A 22,693-nucleotide genomic window follows, 5' to 3' on the forward strand; every position below is an offset into this window, starting at 1 on the left:
GGGGCTCGATCCCAGGACACTGAGATCATGACCTGAGCCGAAGGCAGAGGCCTAACCCATTGACCCACCCAAGCGCCCTAAATGTCAAAATTCTAAAATAAATTGATTTTAGTCACTTTGCCTATACTTTCTTTGTTTGAGAGGGAAAATGGGTTCGCAAAGGTCCTTACCGTGGTTGAAAAAGAGGTTGAGGACGGTCCAAAGCCCTGCATGCTGCGTCGCCGGCCTCCTGCTCAGCCCCAGCACTTGCTTTTCTAACACTTTATCTACTTTAGGGCGCTTTCCCCTCTGTTCACTGGACGCTAACCCACCTGGGTTTCAGTGAGATCTTGCCTCAGCGGCCTGCACCAGTCCCGTCTCGTCTGTCTCCTAAGTCAGCGGAACAGGAGACCACACCTGAGCGTGGAGGTGTGTTCGAGAAGGACGAAGGGTTTCTGGGATGCTCTGCCGCCAGCCCCTGCCACGTCGCTCAGGTATGAATCCCGAACCTGGTTTTCTGCTGAGTGAGGAGGCAGGTTTCATTATCTGGGAATTTCACTTCGGAAAGTAGAAAGCAGAAAACAGAGGGTTTACAACCACAGCTGACATGTAAAGAAGAGGTCAGCTCTGCTAGGGTTTCAAACCACGGGACTAGAGGCATCTTTAAAATAAACACTCAAGAGGAAATTCTAGTCTTTAGAAAAGATTTTATTAATTCAATTTTTAGGACAGAGAATTTTTTAAAATAATTATGATATTTTAAAAAACTATTCAGAATTTAATGATGTTTTCAATTAGAAAAATCTTGAACCCTAAAAGCAGACTGTGTACAGCGGAAGCGACAAGAGGGAGCAGAGGGTGGGACCAGCTCTGTGGGGCAGGACGGGGCTTAAACACTGACTTTTTAAAGCAAAGCAAACCGCACCCGGTCTCAAAGCCTGTCTGGGGGCTCACTCCTCCAGGGCACCACAGGGCACGCCCCCCGAGGGAGCAGCTCAGAGGCCCACGGGGCCCTCACTCCTGAGGCGATCTGATCTGCACGAGGAGGGGAGGCGTCGGGACTTTTAGATCCACTCGATGTCATAAAGGGCTGGTAGGAGGCAAAAATTTAATGTAATCTGTGCAGTATTAAAAAGTCTAGAATTACGGCAATTTGAATGACTCCCGGGAGGCGTTACTCCAGATACAGAGGGGGCGGGCGGCCTGGGAGGGAGCAGGTCCACTTACCTCGCGAGGAACAGGCCATAAAGGCGCACAGCCCAGGAGGGGAAGAGGAACACATACCCATTCCCTACAACAGCCCAGGACCGCCTTCTGGCTTCCTACAAGTTGTAATTCAAAGCCACCAGTTTCACTCTAAGGACAGTGCGCTTGCCCTGCAACGGTCCTCTGGGGAGTCAGGTCAGGAGAGGGCCTTTGCTTGGCGGAGCTGCTGCCTCCCCAACCCCGGATGCGACTCGCGTCCCCAAGAGCCGCACAGCCTCCTCTGCGTGAGGCCGATCTCGCGCAATGTGTCCTCGGGAAAATCGCGGTGGGGGGTGGAGGGCGACTCCTCGGGGCCGTCGGGGCCCGTCCTTGGGCGCCCCACAGCCAGACAGTCTCAACATCCGGAAATGTCCTTTGACTTGCTCTTTCTCTGGTACCGCGTGTCCTTGGGATCAAAGCCTCTTCCGCGGGCACCAAACAGGGCCCAGCGCGGGGTTCTGGCCGTGTAGTCCCGCGCGCCGAAGGCGGCCGAGCCCCCGCTGCGCTCGTGCTCCCGCGCCAGCTCCTGGAAGCGGTCGTAGTCGATCCACGTCCGCCACTCGCCGCCGACCTTAAACTGGAAGGGAAAAGCAGTCGGGTCAGAAGGAAAAACAGCCCTTAAAAATGATCACAATAAATGTTTAAAAACTCAAAAATAAGCCCGACGTGCTCTTCTCCCCATCACGTGAAAGAAAATGCTCTCGCACTCAGATACGGTCCGCATCAGCGCGGAGCACGCGGTCGGGCAGTTTCCCGCCCCAGGGCCGCCGCTGTGCTGCGCCAGGAGGACCCCGGGGCTGAGGACAACTCGCCCTGGAACCGCACGTCCAGTTCATCCTCAGCCGCGTCACTGAAAGAAGGTTAATTAAATGGTTTGGGCTTTACCATGTGTTAATGGATGAGCTAATTTCTAATTCCTGCTGTTGCCACTTTTTATTCGCGGTGAATTTTCTTGGTTGTGTCAGCAGCACCTAGTGAGCCCCGTTTTATTATTAAACGTTGCCGGAGTCATTAGGGAAGCTTTAATCGAGGACCTCTAATTCTGAAACGCTGACTAAATGCTCCAACTGGCCTGTTTAACCGAACATGAATACAAGGCCTCGTTAGTGGAAGGCTCGTTAAGAATTTCAATTCACTAAAGGGAAGAATCCAATTTGGACTCTTTTAAGAAAACTGCTTCTCAAAAGTCATTGTCGAATAATGACCAGGGATGAAGAAACCGGAGAACAAGTCGAGGGAGCTCGGAAGGGATCAGGCTTCGGACTCAGAGCCTCTGTTCTGGGCCTCGAGTGTGAAGACGGAACACCTAGTGCCCGATTTATGACCAGAAAAGCCGTTCTGGAAGCTGCTGTTCTGCAAACCCTGATTATGAACCAAGTGAAGGAACCACTTGGTGCTCTAGCCGAGAAAACCCTGGAGCACGGACGGCCTCCTGGGTTCGGAACACTAACATACGCTGAATTTCAATGACCTCTGACTTTTCTTACCCACCAGCTGAGAGGCTTCCGGCGGGAAAAAAGCACCAAATAAATGTCAAAGTTCAGTCTGTCCACGAGTGACGAGAAATTACCTTCTGATAAGACCGTCCTCTGAGACGTGCCCCGGGGCCTCAGGAACTCTGCACCCGGTGACCACGAAATCCGGTGCTCCCCGCCGCTCCGCCTCCGGGGACAGGCCGCTCTCTGTCCTCCGCTGCCACCGACCAACCGGCCGGCCCTGGTGCGGAGCCCGACTCCAGAGGTAGGGGGGCCGCCGCCCGCCCGGACCCCTCACCCCGGCCGGTGCCGCGACTCCCCCGGAGCAGCGTCTCTGTGGTCCCGACACAGGCCTCGAACTCGGGCCCTCGCTCCCGCGACCCGCGACCGCGCCAGGCTGCTGGGTCTCCCGAGGCCCCGTCCCGCCCCCACCTCCTGCCGACTCGGAGCTCAGGGCGCCTCGAGCCCCGTGACCGGGAGCCTCCAGGGGAAACCGCGAACCTCGGTCCGAGGCTCTCCACGAGCCGACCCGCTCCCTCGGGACTCCTGTCCTGGGACGCCTCCGGCGCCTCTCGGCCCGTCACACACGCCCTCTGCTCGGGGGAGTCGTCCCGAGTCCCTCACACGGCGACGGGTCACCCGCGCGGGACCGCCCCAGGCCCCGCTCCCAACACGACTGCTGTCGCCTCTGCCCGTAGCTGACTCATTTAGGAATTCATGCCGGCACTGCGGGGACACGGGGCCCAGCCCGTCCCCTCACGTCTAACGAATCCGGAAGGCCACACGGGGAAGAGAACTTCCACCCCCGCTACCGACACCTCGAGGATGCGACGCTGCTGCTGCGGGCGCCGTGGGGCAGAAAGTGTGGTTTTCGCAGAGCGGCCACGAGAGGCGGCGCCGCGCTCACACCTCACTGCAGCCGGGTGCCGCTCCGGCTGCCGCAGGCGCAGACGTGGTCACTCCCGTGTGTGACGGTGAATGACGGCGGCCACCTCCTCCTCCTCCCGCCTGAGACACTTACGGAGTGTTAGCGATGGCCTTGGCCCAGTCACAGACATTTAAAAAATAATTATAATCTGACGTGGTGTGTTCAGCGAGTCAGGTTTTCGAGTGCAGAGGAAGACGTGGTAAGTCACTCCCATGCCCCCAGGAGTGGGCCCTACTAGGAAGGGCTTCCTAGGGGCCCTCTGCTTTGCTCGCGCGTGAGACGGATAACCGAATTCTCATCCCATGCCTCTCCCTGCGGGCTTTGGATCTCTAGGTCCCTTTCTGGATTCCCAAGGCTGACGTTGCGGGGTCCGTCCTCCTGGTCTTTGTTTTCCCTCAAACTCCAACAAGCATCACGTGCCATGGGTATTCCAGCAGGAACAAAAAGACTAGCCTAAACTACAGCTGCAAACTTCAAATCTTTTTTCACCCCAACTCACAAGAAATACATTTTGTATCTCAGTCTAGTACGTACAAACACACACACACACACACACATATTCTGGAAACACAACTTTCACAAACCAATGGCAATGCTTTCATTTAAAAAGAAAAAAAGAAGAAGAAGAAAGTCACTTGCGGTAGGCGGCTAGGTTCCCTGACCCCCGATGCGGTGACGATCTGGTCCCCTCTGCCGGTGGGATTCTACTTGGACTTAAAACGGAGGACGCCGGCTGTGCAGACACAACAACCGCAGGCTAACGTCTGACCACGGATTGCTAACCTCTAAGAAAAGCGGGTGTATTAGCTGTTCGGTATCTACCGTAACCGGATACCACAGACTGGGTGGCTGACACCACAGACACTAGTTTTCCAACAGTCCGGAGGCTGGAAGTTGAAGACGAAGCTCCCGGCAGAAGCTGTGGCTTCACCGGTTCCCTTCAGTGTGTGTGCGGGGGTGTCTCTTCTTAGGAGGACACGACCCCACCAGATCAGGGCCCCACCTTTATGACCTTCATTTAACCTTAATTATCTCCTGAGAGCCCTTGTCTTAAGTACACACCCCCTGGGGGAGTTAGGCCTTCAGCATGTGAATTCTGAACGGACCCAAATACTCAGTCTAGAACAGTGGGTGACTCTCAACTTAACAGCAAGCCACCAGACTCCTAAGACAAAATGAATCTATTTATGCCCCCTCCGAAGATAATCAGAATAATGTTAAATAACAACTCAGAAAAAGTCAAACTGTTTCTGGAAAAAGGCGGAAGCTGAAAGGGCGCGCGCTGACGTGCCGATAGAGAGACGCGCTGAAAGACAGGAATGCACAAACAAGAGTAAAACCCCAAATCACAAAATCCGAGGTTCAGTATGCCGAGACGGGAGGTCACCCTGCTTCAGGAGCTCCTCAAACCCAACAGTAAGGGAAGAGGCAACTCTATGCAGAATTACAGATACACTCAGAAGCTCAAACACACACACAAGCGCAATGAGGTATGGATAAAGCTGGCCCTGGCTGAAAGAGCGGGCTCCGCGGCCCTGCAGGGCAGGCGGGCGGGTGCTACGGGTCCCATCGTCCACAACAAACGGCAGCTACCGGGGGTCTTGTCTCATTATTTTCTCTTTCACAGAGGGAAAATGTCACTGAACAGAATAATGGCAAATAGATTCTTTATTACTTTCGTGTCTAAAAAGAGTCTATCCAAGATGACAGATTAAACACATGCCTGTACTTCACTTCTTGAAATCCCACGAGAGTGACACCGAAGGTGTATCTGCAAGACACATAAACCTGTAAACGCAAAGAGATCAGGAGAGGACAAAACAGTATCAAACTTTCAGAAGCTGCAAGGATGACGGATGGGCGGTCACTGGCTTAGCAGACCCGGGGCACTGCATCTTAATCCAGCAAACAGAAAAATCCTGGATTCCACCTGACTTATGCCTCAGAATTCCCCACTGACCTGGGAGCTGGTGGCACAGTCACCTCGGGAAGTAGGGGCAGAAGAAGCACCAACTTCAACCCACACCCTCAAAAAAGCCCCAAAGACAGGTCTATATTCTATGTAAGAAACTGTTGGAATCCCAAGTTCACTCCATACCCAAGTTCCCTCCATACCCTGCATATCCATGCAGCTGAGCTGCTGCCCAACCACCCTCCCCAGCAGAAGACAGGAGGCTTATTCTCATAAGACAGTAAGAGGGAAAACCCATGGACTATGGGGTAGCAGGTAGAATTGAGAACAGGACTATCATCTCAGAAACGAGAGTTCAGAACAGCCCTGTTCCCTGCCTGCTTTCCCACCCCCAATGGTCATGCAGCCTAGGGAAAAAAGGCGACCCTTCTGGCCAGCCCAAGAGGACTGACTGAAAAATACTATTTGGGTTTTCCCAAGGCAATGACTCAGCTAGATTTCTCTAAGATAGAGTCAAGCCCAGTCCATACGCTTAGGACTTTCAATACGTTTTTTAGTTTCCCACTTAAATATGAGCAGAAAACTAACAAGAGAACTAAAGCCAAAGGAAAGAAGTAACAGAGGAAACAGAGCATAGGCAGGGAGAAAACAGCAGACTAAACAAGATAAAAACCCAAACAACTGAACTGAAACAGTTGTCCTCAGAAAAATGAGACAATACTGTATCTGCAAAAAAGTTACTATACAAAAGAGCACTCAAGGAATGAAAAGAACCTTAGACTTTAAAACTACAGAAGCAAAGATGAGAGATCACAGTAAAGTAAAGAAAAAAAAATTAAGAGAATTTCCTAGAATGTAGATTAAAAAGAAAACAGGAGAGAAGTTACTAAAAAAATACATAATAAAGGACTTGCCCAAGTGACCGAACTTTAACACCAGTTTTTGAAAGAAAGGAGAAAAAACAGCAAGAAGAAATCCTCAGTGAAATAATCCTGGAAAAACATTTTATGAAGTGTAGGCCCTGAGTTTCCAGATTAAAGGGGTAGACTTAGGATAAGAACAGTCACACTGCCTGAGGCACATCTCAGTGAAACTTCAAAACAAGGGAGACAAAAGGAGATCCTAGCAAGGGCAATGTGGTCACACACAAAGGATTCAGGATCAGAATGCCTGTCGGGTCTCAAAAACCACATGGAAAGCTCAGTGGCGCTGAGGCACAGGGCCCAGTGCGCGACAGAGAATTCCATACCCAGCTGAACTAGCAATCAAGTGTATAAGGAGAATAAGAACATTTTTAGGAATTTAAGTTCTCAATAAATTGGACCTTCCACACAACCCTTCTCAGGACTCTTCTGGAGGATATTTCGCCTGAATGAGACAGGGATCCCCAAAATAAGACACCCCACACAGGGGAGAGCTCAAGGAAGGCCCAGTATGGCAGCTGTGTATCCAAAGCATCAGGGAACTACAAATCAAAACCACATTGCGATTACCACCTCCCACCAGTCAGAATGGCTACAATTAACAAGTCAGCAAACGAAAGATCTTGGCGAGCATGTGGAGAAAGGGGAACCCTCCTACACTGTTGGTGGGAATGCAAGCTGGTGCAGCCACTCTGGACAACAGTAGGGAGGTTCCTCAAAAAGCTGAAAATAGATATGACCAAGCGATTGCACTGCTGGGTATTTTCCCCAAAGATAAAAATGTAGTGATCCGAAGGGGCACATACACCCCAATGTTTACAGCAGTAACTTCCACAATAGCAAAACCATGGAAAGATCCCAGCTGTCCGTGGACAGATGAATGGGATGAAGCGGATGTGGCACACACACATACACACACACACACGCACACGCACACGCACACACACACGCACACATACACGCACACGCGCACACGCACACACACGCACACACACGCACACACGCACACACACGCACACACACGCACACACGCACACGCACACACACACATACACACACACACACACACACGCACACGCACACGCACACAGGAGTATTACACAGCCATCAAAAAATGAAAGCTTACCATTTACAATGACATAGATAGAACAAGAGGGTATTATGCTGAGTGAAATAAGCTAATCGGAGAAAGACAATTATCATATGATCTCAATAATGTAGATTCTGAGAAGCAAAACAGAGGACCGTCAGGGAAGAGAGGAAAAACAAAACAGGACAAAACCGGAGAGGGAGACAAACCGTAAGAGACTCAATCACAGGAAACAAACAGGGCTGCTGGAGGGGAGGGGGAGTGGCGGAATGGGGGGACTGGGTGATGGACATTAAGGAGGACATGTGATATCATGAGCACTGGGTGTCATGTAAGACTGATGAATCACAGACCTGTACCTCTGAAACCAATAACGTATGTTAATTTAATATTAACTATTTTATTATTTATCTAATATAAACTATTTTAATTGAATTAAAATAGTTTAAAAATTTTTAAAAATAAATAGATGAACATGACAGAGAACCCAACCCACCTGAGAGGAGATACAGGTGGCAGAGAATTTGAGAGTTCACTTAGCTAAAGAATACAGAAATCTAGACAAAGAAAAAAACAAGCAAATATTAACTCTAAGGAAACCAGAAGGCACGCTGGAAACAAACGGCAAACATAGACGACTGCACTGCCCCACAGTGAACAGTGTCCATCCGGTCCTGTAGCGCGTAAAACTGCGGTGGACGCACAGGGAAGGTGAGGTAAGCAAGGGCAGGGGAGCCTCTCTCATCTTCCATAGTATGAAGAGACAATGAGAAAAACCAGTGAACAGCAGCAACATTAAGCCTGTTATTTAGAGACGTAAAGACAAATACCAAAATAATCACCCAAAATTTGAAGGTGGTTGTTGCTTCAGAGGAGAAGGAGCTATGTTTGAGGAAAATACGAGGAACTGCTGACTTTTGTAATAAACTTTGACTTTTTAAACTGTCTCTGTAGAATTCTGAAAAAACTAAAAAGCAAAATTTTAAGTAGTAACGACCGAGCTCTCAATGCCAAGGAAGAGGATTAACCACCGAACCGCCAACACGGTGGGGAGGAACGGGGAGGCCTGCAGGACGTCGGCAGTGGCCACCCATTATGAAGCGTCCTACTGAGCACGCGGCACTCCGTCTGGTTCTCTAGCTTGTGTAACCCCCTTAAACAAAACGCATGTGGTTGGACTCTCATCTTTAACACAAGGGCAAAACTCCAAGAAGGCCAAGTAACAAATAGGCCAAGGTCCTACCCTCTGTGTGGAAGAGCCAAGATTCCAGCCTGTGGGTGTTCAAGCCTGTGGTCGTTACGCTGTCACACACAGTTAGCTGTCAAGCCGGAAAAACGAAGGAACTTGTAATCACCAGGGTGTCTCTCAAACAGCTTGGAGGGCAAAGAGATTTTTCTCACCCCTGGATCTACTTAAGTGTAATATTCCTAAGTTAACTCCCTTTGCTTAACGGGTCTGAAAGCTACAGGAGATAATTCGTGTGCTCCAAGTTCTTTATGTCCCTCAGCCTTCCTCGACAGAAAGCGTGCATGGCGAGCGCCGTGCGGAGAAGCTTCCACTACTTCTCTACCGACATACAGCCCAGCAAACTGCTCCAAGGCAAATGCGGGGAGACGAAAGACTTAACATGCGGACCTCCAGCGTTAGCCGGCTCTGCCCTTGAGCGCTCTGTGTTACGTACAGAGCTTTCATCCCTTCTGGCAAAATCATAATTAAAACAATACAAGTGCCACAGGGAGAGCTATTCCTCCCATTATCTTAACGGCTCCCGCTAGCACGGGCGGTCTAGGCGAGCTCACGTCTTCTGTTTTCTGTAGGTGAAGAACTGATTTCCCACTAGTCTCAACAGTGTCGTCCACATACAGACGTCAGTGCAGAGTATCCACAGCCACGTCAAACTCAAAATGCCACAAACAAAAATTCTTACCATTTGGCCTGTCCATCTTGTGCGTCAACCATGCTGTGCCGAAGTTATACCAGCTCCTAAATGATAAATACTGTGTACCTTCTGGAAAGGCATCTAATCATACCCAGCCAAGAGTACAGGAAATCCTGCATCTGAGCCAAAAAGAACAAATCAAGAGCTACTGATCAATATCACCAGTGGCGACAGTTTGTGCAAATATCCCTGCACATGACACTGTGGTATTCTCTGCTGAAAAGTCAAATCATCAGCACCTTAGGGAAGACCCTTTACAGAGTCCCGTTACCGGCAAGGCACTAGTCTAGCTGCCCCGTACCTGTCACTTTCTTTAGCCGTCACAGTAACCCTGGAAACAGAGCTACCCTCTTCTTCAGATAAGAAACCTGAGAAACGGGGAGTCTCAGATTTGAAAATAGATCTACTACTTCACAGTTCAGGAGCTCCCAAGCCCACCTTCACTTCTGTTGCCAATCGTAAATTCGGGGGTTCCCAAGACCATCTTCAGTTTGACAAAACCACAAGGAGGACCCACAGAATCCAATGAAAGCTGTTATAGTCAGTACAGCTCATGATCGCATAAGGACACAGATCAGAATCAGCCGAGGGAAGAGCCACATGGGGCAGACTTCCGAAGAGCTTCATCCGTGGAGTAGCCAGTCGTCCTCTGGAAGAGTGGTCGGAGCTCATCTCAGCCATCAGCGACGTGCAAGAGGTGGCACAGAGTGTTGCCAGCCTAGGAAGCTCACCCGAACCTCGATGTCCAGAGTTCGTTGTTGTTGTTTTCTAAAGGGGAGGTGGGCACCCGGGGGGCTCAGTGGGTTAAGCTCTGCCTTCGGCTCAGGTCATGATCTCAGGGTCCTGGGATCAAGCCCCGCATCGGGCTCTCTGCTCAGTGGGGAGCCTGCTTCCCCCCACCTCTCTGCCTGCCGCTCAGCCTGCTTGTGATCTCTGTCAAATAAATAAATAAAATCTTAAGAAAAGGCGGGGCAGGTGGGTGGAGGGGCAGAGGGTGAGGGAGAGAGAATCTAAGCAGCTCCACACCCAGCACAGAGCCCTAAGTGGGGCTCGATCTCAACAATGAGATCATGACCTGAGCCAAAATTGAGACTGGGATGCTCACGCAACTAAGCCATCCAGACACCCTAATGTCCAGAGTTTTGTCTGGGACTTGGGTCACCTAGACATAGTTGACTGTGGTGTGGCTGACAAGTTGCAAGTTGCCAGCTCTTGCAAAGGTCAATCAAATAAATACTGTGTACTCTAAAGCCCTATACTAATTTACTTGCTTGGTGTAGACCATCAGGTGTGGTCCAACGCCCCCCAGTAAACAAAGACACTCTCCACAGGCAGGACGTTCCAAAAGCTTGGGAATCACCTCCTAGAAGCTGAGGGCAAAATTATGCCTTTTCTTTGGGTAAAACTGCAACCAAAACTCAAAGTCCACATAGAATGGACAAAGTAGAATAATATAAAAAAAAGAAACCAAACAAAAGAGACTCATACATTTCATTTGAATTTTCACACTCTTGAGAAGTTACGACCTTAGAGTCAGTCACTTCCCAAGTCTGCTCCCCCAGACATAGTTAATACTTACAAACCAAACTCTGGAAAGTACCGGTTAGAGGATGGAAGAGGGGCTGCCAGGCCTTCCCGTAACTCAGAAGTAGAAGGAGTAGAGGAAATCCCAGGGTAGTTGGAGGGAGAAGTAATTTCGGAACACACACACACACACACACACACACACAAAGTGCTACGGTAGTACCTGAATTTCCCAGACACATGAATTTTGTTCTTAACTACCGTAGCTATGATTGTGCTGTTCTTTTGGGGAAAGGAGGCAGAGATCACGCAGACCAGGGATCTGACGGCCTGCGACAGTGGAACGCCAAGCCGAGTCGCTCCTTTTTCTGAGGAACCACATTCAGAAGCAAAACTACAACACACTTGAATTCCAGATATATATCCAAGTGCAGTTAAAAAGTTTTTAAATCTGGAAACTCAGTTTCTGGAATTTCAAGCTTCCTCTATAATTTTGTTGGAGTTGAGCTAAGTCCTCTTAGCAATGTCACCAGAGTCACCAAAATGCCAATTTTCTCTGACATTTTTCCAAAAGTAATTACTGGAAGCAAGCAGGCCTCTGATAAGCACGAGTTCCACACGTATCACAGAAGGTAATATGTTGTCATTGGCTTTTGTTAGGTGGACACTGCATAAGCCCTGAATGGAGACAGACAGTTCCTTCCTACTCCAAGAAAGGAGGGCTCAGGGAAGTGACAAGCCTTCCTTCCCTCCCTCTACAGACTGCAAATTTATGTGTCCAGGAGGGAGGAGTCTGTGACCTCAAATGCGGCAAAAACTTTCTCAGAGCTGACCTTGAAGGCGAATCCATGAAACTGCTTCTTGGTGAGTGGGGTGGGATCTACGCCGTCTCATCAGACACCTACCTCCACTTCCCTATCTTGTCTGACTGCTCTGCAGCACCTGAGAGACAGTACACGGTCATGGTCATCCCGTCATTTGTATTGCAAAATATCTGGGATTGAATTCTAATTATGTTTGTGCTTTCTGAGCCTGAGATATCTCCCTTAGAATATGAAGAAAAGTAATATTTATGACTCATAGGATTTTTCTAAAAATTAAATGAATTAATGCATACACAGCATTATCAAAGTGACCTTAATAAATGTTATTGATTGTTGAGTGTATCAGCAGACACCAAACTAAGGAGTAATACCAGACAGCTCATTAATGATGAAAGATTCTAGAAGATTACGCTGGAAGACAACAGAATAATATCTGCAAAATGCTAGGAGGAGTTGACAAAGAAGCTGTAAGGCGTATGAAGAACAAAGAGCAAAAGGACAGAAGTCCCTTTTGTTTATAAATCAGTGATTACTTTAAATGTAAATGGGCTAAACTCTCTACTCAAAAACAATCGGAGATTGGCAGAATGGATTAAACACACACACACACACACACACACACTCCAACAATATACTTCCTACAAGAGCCTTACTTTATACCCAAAGACACACGCAGGTTGAAAATGAAAGGGTGGAGGGCGCCTGGGTGGCTCAGTGGGTTAAGCTGCTGCCTTCGGCTCAGGTCATGATCTCAGAGTCCTGGGATCGAGTCCCATATCGGGCTCTCTGCTCAGCGGAGGGCCTGCTTCCCTCTCTCTCTCTCTCTGGCTGCCTCTCCGTCTACTTGTGATTTCTCTCTGTCAAATTAATAAATAAAATCTTAAAAAAAAAAAAAAAAAAGAAAAGAAAATGAAAGGGTGGAAAAAGGTGTTCTGCGCAAACAGCAGCCAGAAGAGAGTAGGAGCGGCAACAGTCACATCACACAAAAGAGGCTTCAAATTAAAAAGATTATAAGACAGGGCGCCTGGGTGGCTCAGTGGGTTAAGCCGCTGCCTTCGGCTCAGGTCATGATCTCAGGGTCCTGGGATCGAGTCCCGCATCGGGCTCTCTGCTCGGCAGGGAGCCTGTTTCCTCCTCTCTCTCTCTCTGCCTGCCTCTCTGCCTACTTGTGATCTCTCTCTGTCAAATAAATAAATAAAATCTTAAAAAAAAAAAAAGATTATAAGACAGAAAGAAGGACAATTTATATTAATTAAAGGTTCAATACAGCAAGACACAATAATTACAAACATTTATATATCTAGTACCAGATCATCAAAATATATGAAGCAGATACTGGCTGAACTGAAGGGAGGAACAGACGGCTCTACAATAAGAACTGGAGAGCGCAGTATCCCATTCTCAACAGAGGATAAAACCATCAGACAGAAGTACGGAAACAAAGCACTGGAACAACACAATAAACTGGCTAGAACTGAGAAAACAGTCTGCCCAATAACACAAAACGCACATACTTCTCAAGTTTTAATGGGAGACTTCCCAGGACAGACCACAATAGTTAGGCCACAAATTAAATCTCAACAGATTTTAAGAGATAAACGTCATATAAAGTATCCCTTTAACCACAATGAATTGAAGTTAAATATTGGTAACAGAAAGAAAACTGGAAAATGCATGCATTTGTGGTGATTAAACAACACGTTCCTAAACAGCCAGTCCATCAAAGAAGAAATCATAAGGGAAATTCATAAATACTTAAGAGACTTAAGTGAAAAGGAAAACACAACATACCAAAACTTACGGGACACAGCAAAAGCAATACTAAGAAGGAAATCCATCACTATAAATGTTTCCTTTAAAAAGTAAGATCTCGGGGCCCCTGGGGGGCTCAGTGGGTGAAAGCCGCTGCCTTCAGCTCAGGTCATGATCTCAGGGTCCTGGGATTGAGCCCCGCATCGGGCTCTCTGCCCAGCAGGGAGCCTGCTTCCTCCTCTCTCTCTGCCTGCCTCTGCCTGCTTGTCATCTCTCTCTGTCAATAAATAAATAAAAATCTTAAAAAAAAAAAAAATTAAGATCTCAGGGCGCCTGGGTGGCTCAGTGGGTTAAAGCCTCTGCCTTCTGCTCAGGTCATGATCTCGGGGTCCTGGGATCGAGCCCCGCATCGGGCTCTCTGCTGGGTGGAGAGCCTGCTTTCCCCTCTCTCTCTGCCTGCCTCTCTGCCTACTTCTGATCTCTACTTCTGATCTCTGTCAAGTAAATAAATAAAATCTTAAAAAATATATTAAACAAAAAAAAAGTAAGATCTCAAATGTACAATGTAACTTTACAACTTAAAGAATGAGGGGGAAAAAAAAACCTAAACTAAACCAAACCAAAAGCTAGCAAAAGAATGGAAATAATAATGGTTAGTGCAGAGATGAAATAGAGAATAGAAAAATAGGAAACAAACAAACAAACAAACACCAAGACACTGAAACCAAAAGCTGGTTCTTCAAAGATATCAACAAAATTGACAAACCTCTGGCCTAACTGAGAAAAAAAAGAAAAAAGACTCAAATAACTAAAATCAGAAATGTAGGTAGGGACATTACTACTGATTCTACCGATATAAAAAGGATTATAAAAGATTAATATGAATGTACAACAACAAATTAAATAATCTAGATGAAATGGGCAAATTCCTAGAAACACAAAACCTATTAAGACTAAAGCACAAAGATAGAGAAAACACGAATAGACCAAAACAAGAAAAAGACATTACAGGAAAGGAAAACTACAAACCAGTAGCGGTCATGAACACGTGTAAAAAAAATAAAATATCAGAAAGTCAAATCCAACAATGCATTAAAAAAATTAAACACCGTGACCAAGTGGGATTTCTTCCAGGTATGGCAAGGCTGAAAATCAATTGATGTGACCCATCGCACCAACAGCTAAGGAAGGAAAATATGATCGTACCGATAACTGCAGGAAAAGTATAGAACAAAAATCCAGCCTGATTTATGATTAAAAATTCTCAGCAAACTAGAAACAGAGGGAAATGTCCTCAACCTGATACACATCTACCAGAACCCTACAGTGAACATCATACTTAATGGTTACAAACCAGTTGCTTTCCCACTAAAATCAGAATCAAAGCAGGAATATCCCCTTTTACCATTTCTTTCTTTCTTTTTTCATTTTTTTTACAACCCCACAGGCGCCCAAGGGGTTCACCTTTTACCATTTCTAATCAACATCAGACTTGAAGTTTTAGTTTAACACAGTAAGATAAGAAATGGTAGATTGGGAAGAGATGCATGATAACCACATTAACTGATGTAGAAAAATCCAGAGGGGCACCTGGGTGGCTCAGTTGGTTAAGAAACTGCCATTGGCTCAGGTCATGATCCCAGAGTCCCAGAACTAAGTCCCACATCAGGCTCCCAGCTCAGCAGGGAGTCTGCTTCTCCCTCTGCCCTCTCCCCTCACATGATCTCTCCCACTCTCACTCTCTCTCAAACAAACAAATTATTAAAAAAAAGAAAAAGGAGAAAAATCCAAAGAATCAACAATAACAAAATATCCTGTGGAACTCAGGTTATTATAGCATGGGTACAAAATAGGAGGTAATATTCTGAGAAATATTAGCTAACTGCTTTTTCATATACCAGGAATGAACAATTGGAATTTGAAGTTAAAAATACAGTACCATTTACATTAACATCAAAAAAATGAAACACTTATGTATAAATCTAACAAAACGTGTATAGGATCTATACACAGGAAAAAACGGTGAAAGTAGTCCTGGAAGATCTAAACAGGAGGTAGTTCACGTTCACAGATCGGAAGACTGAACTTGTTAGGTCGAGTTGAATGTGTAGATTCAACTCGATCCCAAACAAGATACTAGCAAGCTAGTTTATAGGTATTAACAAACTGATTCTAAAGTTTACATGAAAAGGCAAAAGACCTAGAAGAGCCAACCCAATAGCCAAGATGAACAAGTTGGAGAACTGATACCACCCAATTTCAATAAAGCTAACCAAAGTCAAGGCTGCATAGTATTGGTGAAAGAACAGACACACAGATCAATGGAACAATACTAAGACCAGAAATAAGCCCACATAAGTATCCAGCATAATGCAGGAAGAACAGTCTCTCCAACAACTTGACATCCACATGCAAAAGTCAAACAAAGAAACAAAAATCTCAATATAAATCTTACAGCTTTCAGAACAGATCTTAGACCTAAACATATAAAACTACAAAACTTCTAGAAGGCAACATAGGATGAGGTCTAGGTGACCCTGAGTTTAGAGATCTAGCATCATCCATAAAAGAGGAAGTTGATAAACCAGATTTTATTATAAATGTTTGCTCTGAGAAAGGCAGTTAAGAGAATAAACAGTCAAATCAGACTAGAAGGAAATATTTGCAAAACACATCTGATAAATGGCATGTATCCAAAATATGTAAAGAGTACTTAAAACTCAACAATGAGAAAATAACCAACCCAATGAAAAAACAAGCAAAAGATTTGAACAAAGACGTCACTGCAGAAAATGTCCAGGCAGCAAGTAAGCACATGAAAGATGTTCATTCATCTTTTCACATTATGTACTTTTCAAAACCGGTACAACTTGATAGTACAAATACTGAACCTTAAAATATGAAATAGTTCACATTTTAAAATACTTACATAAAAATATATGTGAATATATATAAAATACAAAACTCACTTAGGAGAGGTCAGGGAAGCCCAGGAAAAGGTGCAGACTGTGAGAATCTGTTACAAATGTATGAAGTAACTTCACTGAAGGGGAGGAGAGGACAAGGTGCTGACCTAAGTAATTCTGGAAATAAGCGGAGCTTCTAAGACGAAAGCCAAAGGACCTGCACACAAGCACTGTGCCCTAGGGTTAAAAGTTCTGACACTGCTGTACTCGTACCTTGGAGCTGTACAATTAAGGAGACAGACGGCGGCTGTAAGGAGCCTAGTTTCTCACTGTTAGAGGGAATTATAAATAAGCAAGAAGCAGCTAGAGTGAGTCCCGCTGGCGATGGATTAGCGTCTGAGACGTCAGCATGTTTTGCTTCATACAACCGGACGCACGGAGAGACACTCACAGCCACGCGTGTAGAGAAAGGCCGGAGTATGCGCACAATGTCTTGCTGTCGTTCACCTTTCCGAGGGCGTAGAAGAAGAAACAACACCCCAGCAGCACCAAGCACACCTTCGCCTAGATCTTGGCTTCTTTTTTTTTTTTTTAAGATTTTATTTATTTATTTGACAGAGATTACAAGTAGGCAGAGAGGCAGGCAGAGAGAGAGAGAGAGGGAAGCAGGCTCCCCGCTGAGCAGAGAGCTCGATGCGGGGCTCGATCCCAGGACCCTGAGATCATGACCTGAGCCGAAGGCAGAGGCTTAACCCACTAAGCCACCCAGGTGCCCTAGATCTTGGCTTCTAACACCACTCTTCAATAAAGGAACCAGGGCCGCTGAGACAAATGACCGCTTCCAGGACTGGAGCAGAAAATGTGCAGGATGAGCCTGGAACACCTTGTAGAGCCAGAAAGGAAAGCAGTGCTCAAGACCAAAGACAAAGAAAGCCCTGAGCCCTGATGGAAGCACAGCAAAGGAGCACAAGAGCCCGCTGGAGGAGATCCTAGAAGCCAGAGCCAGAGTAATTTGAGCGACGAAAGAAATGAAGTCAAACTGGATTATAACCCAAGGTACAGAGTAAATACCGTGAGTCCATACTGCTATAAAGAATGAGGGGATAAATTTAAAACTGGGGAAAAGAGATAAACCTATTTCTGTAGCTATCTCACCATCGAGGATGTGGAATGTCACTCCCAGTTCCGACACGTGGGCTGCAGAGAGCGACATCTTTCCGAAGAGTAAATGTACAGAAAAGGGAGGGGAAGAGTACTTTTACGGTGAGAAACCGAACAAGCAGTACTTCAGTTTGCTGGCCAAGGTCAACATCACTAGCTGTAGATCATGTTGGCAGCATGCATCCCTGACACAAGATGATGAAACTGGCACTTTACCTCTGTGGCTTTCCTCCTAAAAACCCACAACCCAGGTCTTATGAGAAAAACACTGGACAGATTTCAGTAATGGTGCATCCTACAGAATAGTTCGTGAGCACCCCTCAAAGCTGTCAGAGTTCTCAAAAACAAGGAAAGTCTGAGAAACTGCCGTAGCCAAGAGGAGCCTAAAGGGACATGACATTAAATGTAACATATTCTTCTGGATGGAACAGAACAGAAAAAGGACATTGGGTAAAACCTAACAAAATCCAAACTCTGGGCTCTGGCAAATCACGGAGCAGCACTGGTCCGCTAGTTGTGACACACGTACTACAGCAACGCGAGATGTTCGTAACAAGGCAAATTTAGAGTACAGAGGAACTCTTTGTACTGTCTCCTCAATTTTTCCATAAATCCCAGACTGTATGTACTAAGACATGAAATCTATTTTTTAAGTAAGCAATTAAGTTTTAAAATAGTGCTTTGTGGATTTGCGAGCCGTACATGTAACCTACTACTTGGTTTCCGCTGGCAGCGGTCCACTTTAACAGGATATCACCAATCCGCACAGGGGAAGGACCTCACTGTTTCTACAGTAAAATCATCAAGTGTATTGTATTCATCAAGGTCTCACTCAAGCTTGCAGACGGACAGGCCCAAGGTTACATCGGAGCTGCCCCTGGAGAACACAGAAGCAGAGGGGTGACGATCTCCTTATCCCGGCGTCCCTCCCACGGCACACAGACGGGCCCGCCCTCCCCCTGTAGACAGTCTCCTGTGGGCAACTGTACTTCTTTCTTTGTCCCTCGAGCTCAACCTTGGAACTAAAACATGCTGACTTACTTTCCTTGAGTCTGTGTCCGTCTCTCCTTTGTTCAAAGTCAAAGGAACTCATTGAACCTTCTACTCCCACCCACGAAAGAAACTCCCTCTTATTCAGAAACTCTCTCTAGAGTCTAAACATCACTTCTAAATGACAAAACTGTTGTGAAAAAAATAACCATCCATTAAAAAAATATTCCAAGAATTAAGAAATGCTTTGCATGTATATAGCACATGGCACTAACGAGACTGCTGTAAGTGATGCGAATGACCACAGAGCGTTCTGGGGACGGACAGGGCACTGCGGGTTGTGATGGAGTCTCCAGAGCGTTCTGGGGACGGACAGGGCACTGAGGGTTGTGATGGAGTCTCCAGAGGCTGGGCCATGTTGGGAAATCTTACGAATTTAATGTAGAATCTTAAAAGATCATTTGAATGTAAATATTCAACCCATGCTTGAAATCTCTAGAATCTTTTCTTTTTTCCTTGAAAGAATTCACCTTACACTTTGGGCTACATGGTATCCTAGAGAGAATTTAAAATTTTTGAAATGGATAAAGAAAGAAATGCCACAATGGAGGGATTTTCAGTGCTGCACTCGATGGCGACGTTCTTATTTCTGCTAGCCAGCTTCACTAAAATCAGAAAAGTACCGCACAGCAGAGAGAAGAAACGTTCAAAAAGCATGGGCTGGCACCAGATTCCTGCTGCAGAAACACAGGAAGGAGATGGTGAGCAGGAAAGCAAGCGGATTTAACAACCAGCAGGTCAATGATGACCTAAAAAATAGCAAACTCTGTAGAATAAATATTTACTGAATAAATGAACGAATGAATAAGTAATAAGGAAGGAGGTAAGTACGGATCAAAATCAGCAAGGACGATGGAACACGGTCTCTGCTTTCTGGAGCTCAGACAGTGAAGGCGGGACGGAGGGGACCGGGAAGGCGCCGTCACTTCTCTACACGGACACGGAGAATCCGCGGTGTCGCAGGGACTCTGGGCAGTGCCGGGGATGACGCCCTGTGTTCCACGAACCCACAGCTCTTCAAAACGCAGCCTCATCTCTGCGCACAGGATCCCAGAGAGGTAGCCCCGAGGAGATCTGTTTCACCGTTTTAAGGAGCAGAAATTCAGCAGGTGAACTGCGGTGGGGCAGGTGTGGGTGACTTTCTGGCAGAAGAGGCATCTTGGGAAAAAAGCAGCAAGGCGGGACCTTGCAGAGGCCCAGAGAAGGGGCCCGAGACAAAGCTGAAAAGGCCCTGATTGTGAAAGCCATTAAGAATCAAGTATTTAGGTTTTTCTTTTGCGTTCACTGTGAGATGCCCTGTTTCAAAAATATAGCTGAGAAACAGTAAGCTTGGAATCGGCAGCATGAACCATGAGGTCGTTAAACAGTCAATACCCACGCTGTTATTTATGAACTAAATGGTTTGTTTTATGGATTCTTCTAGGCTTTGGTTTCATTTTTCTCTTTTTCTGTTTCTTTCCTTGATTTGGTTTTTGGTTATAGCTCTGTTTTCTGTGACGTTAAAAAGGCGTCCGTCGGTAAGTGCCAGCCTCCTCATTAAATGGGATCTGACAGGCCCGACGAGCAGCAGACAGGGATGTCTTCGTGTACGTTTCCCGAAAATCTTCCCGGTAACAGTGCAGGGCCAGCTTTGTAACATACGGGGTGACACTTCTAACATTAGTAAAGAAAATCAGCCTACACAGAAGTATTCTGCTAAATAATCTGTAATTCACAGTGTTCCTAGCGGACCGGCGTTACTGTTCACTGAGGAGATATTTGGCCAAAATCTATAAATGTCAAAACTGTGGTCACAGACTTCTGCTTCTGGACAAGATGGAGGATATGTACTTCCTACTTCTCCCACTACGTGGCTAAAATCCCTGGGTATCATACACAAAACAAACACAAGAAGACTTCAAAGGCAGATAAAAGGCAGACTGGATACACACTCCCTGGACTCTGTCTGTGGCTCTTACTAAGAATCCCGCACTGGGCGCTGGAGCCTAGAGGCCTGGCTGAAGCCCGCAATCCAGAAATACCAAAGGGCACGAACAGTAAACAAACAAACAAATCTTAGAGCCCTGTGAAAAACTTGCTTTTCTCAGCCAGAGGACCAGGAAAAGGGCACCTTAGCTAGCAGGACAGAAAACTTAAGCAACACCCAACCTAGGCCATGAGAAAAATGCCCGATTCTCACCCCAGGTCAGTCAGCGTCTATGGGAGACCCAGACCTTCATATCCGCCCTGCCACTTTGGGCCGCGCCCTCCCTCCTGGGCGCTGGGGAGCTGTCAGGGGAGGTGGAGTGGAGGGTCCGGCCACCCCACCCCCCGTGGTCCCAGGAGCACTGGCCTCTACCTGGCCGTAGCAAGGTACCTCACCCCACCCACACCAGATTGGGGACGGAGGAAGCTTAGCAGAGAGCCAAGACCTTCCCTGCTGCCCCGGAGCAACGAGGCCCCCCCATCCATCCCACGGTGTCCCTGGGGAGCAGCAGTGACGCGGTCCTCCCTTCCTAGTCAGAGTGGAGCAGAGGTTCCGCGGGGAGAGCCCACACTTTCACCCCCAAATCAGCCATAAGGACGCACTCCTCCCCCAACAGGTCAACGGAGGCCGAGTGGGGACCCGAACCTTGACATCGGCTTGGTTGAGGGGACACCAGCCCACGACTCCCCTAGGGAGACAGAGAGCAGCCTGCACTGAGCGTCTGACCAAGTCTCCCCTCACAGCCTCTGTGTCAGGCCCTCGTCACGTCACCCTTGCACTGCCGGACTATCACGACCATTTTTAACTGGTTTCTCTCTTCTAGTCTTACAGTTCATGCCCCCTCATGTTGCTAAACAAATTTTTCTGAGACCCAAATCTGATTGTGTCACTGTCCTACTTCAATCCCTTCAGCGCTGCCCGTGCTGTACAGGAAACGGCACAACGAGGATTCCATTCAGCGCCACCAACGCCCTTGCCCCTGACCAGTCACCCCCCTTCCTTTCCCTTCAACCCTTCTTTTGAACCCCGGCCATAATGAACTACTCACTGTTTTCCCAACAGGTTAGGCCTCTACGCTTCTCCAAGGACCTCTCCTTGTACATTTTTCTGCCTTCACGTCCGTCCTCACTGGGCTGTCGCTGGACTTCGAGTCAAACGGCAACTCCTCTGGGAAGCCTCTCCTGATAGTACCATATTGTCCCCGCACACCCCCCCCCGCCCCGGGGTTCTACTCTACTCTTCCATCATTGCTCTGATGAAAAACTGGAGGTATTTGTTTCGATAGCTGCCTTTTTTCTTTTTTCTGTTAGACCACTCTCGAAGGCAGGGACTATTTGCTTAACTCATCTTTGCATCCCTAGTACCCAGCGCCATGCCTGACACACCCTGGGTGCTCAAGAAGCATTAGCTAACGAGCGTCGGTCTCGGACTGTCTCTTCATGCTGGTGTGTACCTGGGTAGCTATGCCTGTCACTGCATTTATCACACTGAGTTCAGTTGCTTGGCGCCTTCTGGGAACTCCCTGTGGATATGGGCAGAACCAAAAGAGAAGCCAGAAGCGTGAAAACGGCAGATTATCTGAAAACGAGCGACATGCCAATAGCTGACTTGTTATCAATGGAATTTAAAAGACGAGATTATCTCTATAGTGGTGAAAGGCAACAAATGTCAACCTAGAATTTCATCCCCAGCCAAAATGTTCATTTCCAGACAAACAAGAACAAAATTTTCCATCAGCAGACGCCCACTAACGCATGTGTTAAAAAGTGTCTGGAAAACAGTTCCATGTGGAGGGTCAAAAATGCAGAAAGGAACGGAGAGCAAAACAGAGTTAAAGACGCATGTCCATCCAACAGAGTCCTGACTCTGTGAGGCAGTTAACGACACTCCTGCCCACTCCAACTACGGTGCACAACACTAAGAGCACCTGTGCTGGGAAGGGAAACGGGGGCTGATGAGGTGTTCTCAGGTCCCTGCTTTGCAGTTAAGTCTACCGTCAGACTGCGATTAGTCGAGGA

General features: G+C 47.2%; 1 protein-coding gene across 1 annotated transcript in view; it reads right to left on the minus strand.

Moving 5' to 3' along the window:
* Positions 1-1,558: 1,558 nt before the first annotated feature.
* LOC116581525 (S-adenosyl-L-methionine-dependent tRNA 4-demethylwyosine synthase TYW1-like) overlaps positions 1,559-22,693 on the minus strand; it is a 203,813-nt gene continuing 182,678 nt past the window's right edge. Inside the window, exon 16 of the mRNA XM_032328726.1 lies at positions 1,559-1,801. Within this exon, the coding sequence (XP_032184617.1) occupies positions 1,580-1,801 (222 nt within the window). The 3' untranslated portion in view covers positions 1,559-1,579. The remainder of the gene's footprint in view (positions 1,802-22,693) is intronic.

Source organism: Mustela erminea, chromosome 20, assembly GCF_009829155.1.
Source record: "Mustela erminea isolate mMusErm1 chromosome 20, mMusErm1.Pri, whole genome shotgun sequence".
NCBI classification, from domain to species: Eukaryota; Metazoa; Chordata; class Mammalia; order Carnivora; family Mustelidae; genus Mustela; species Mustela erminea.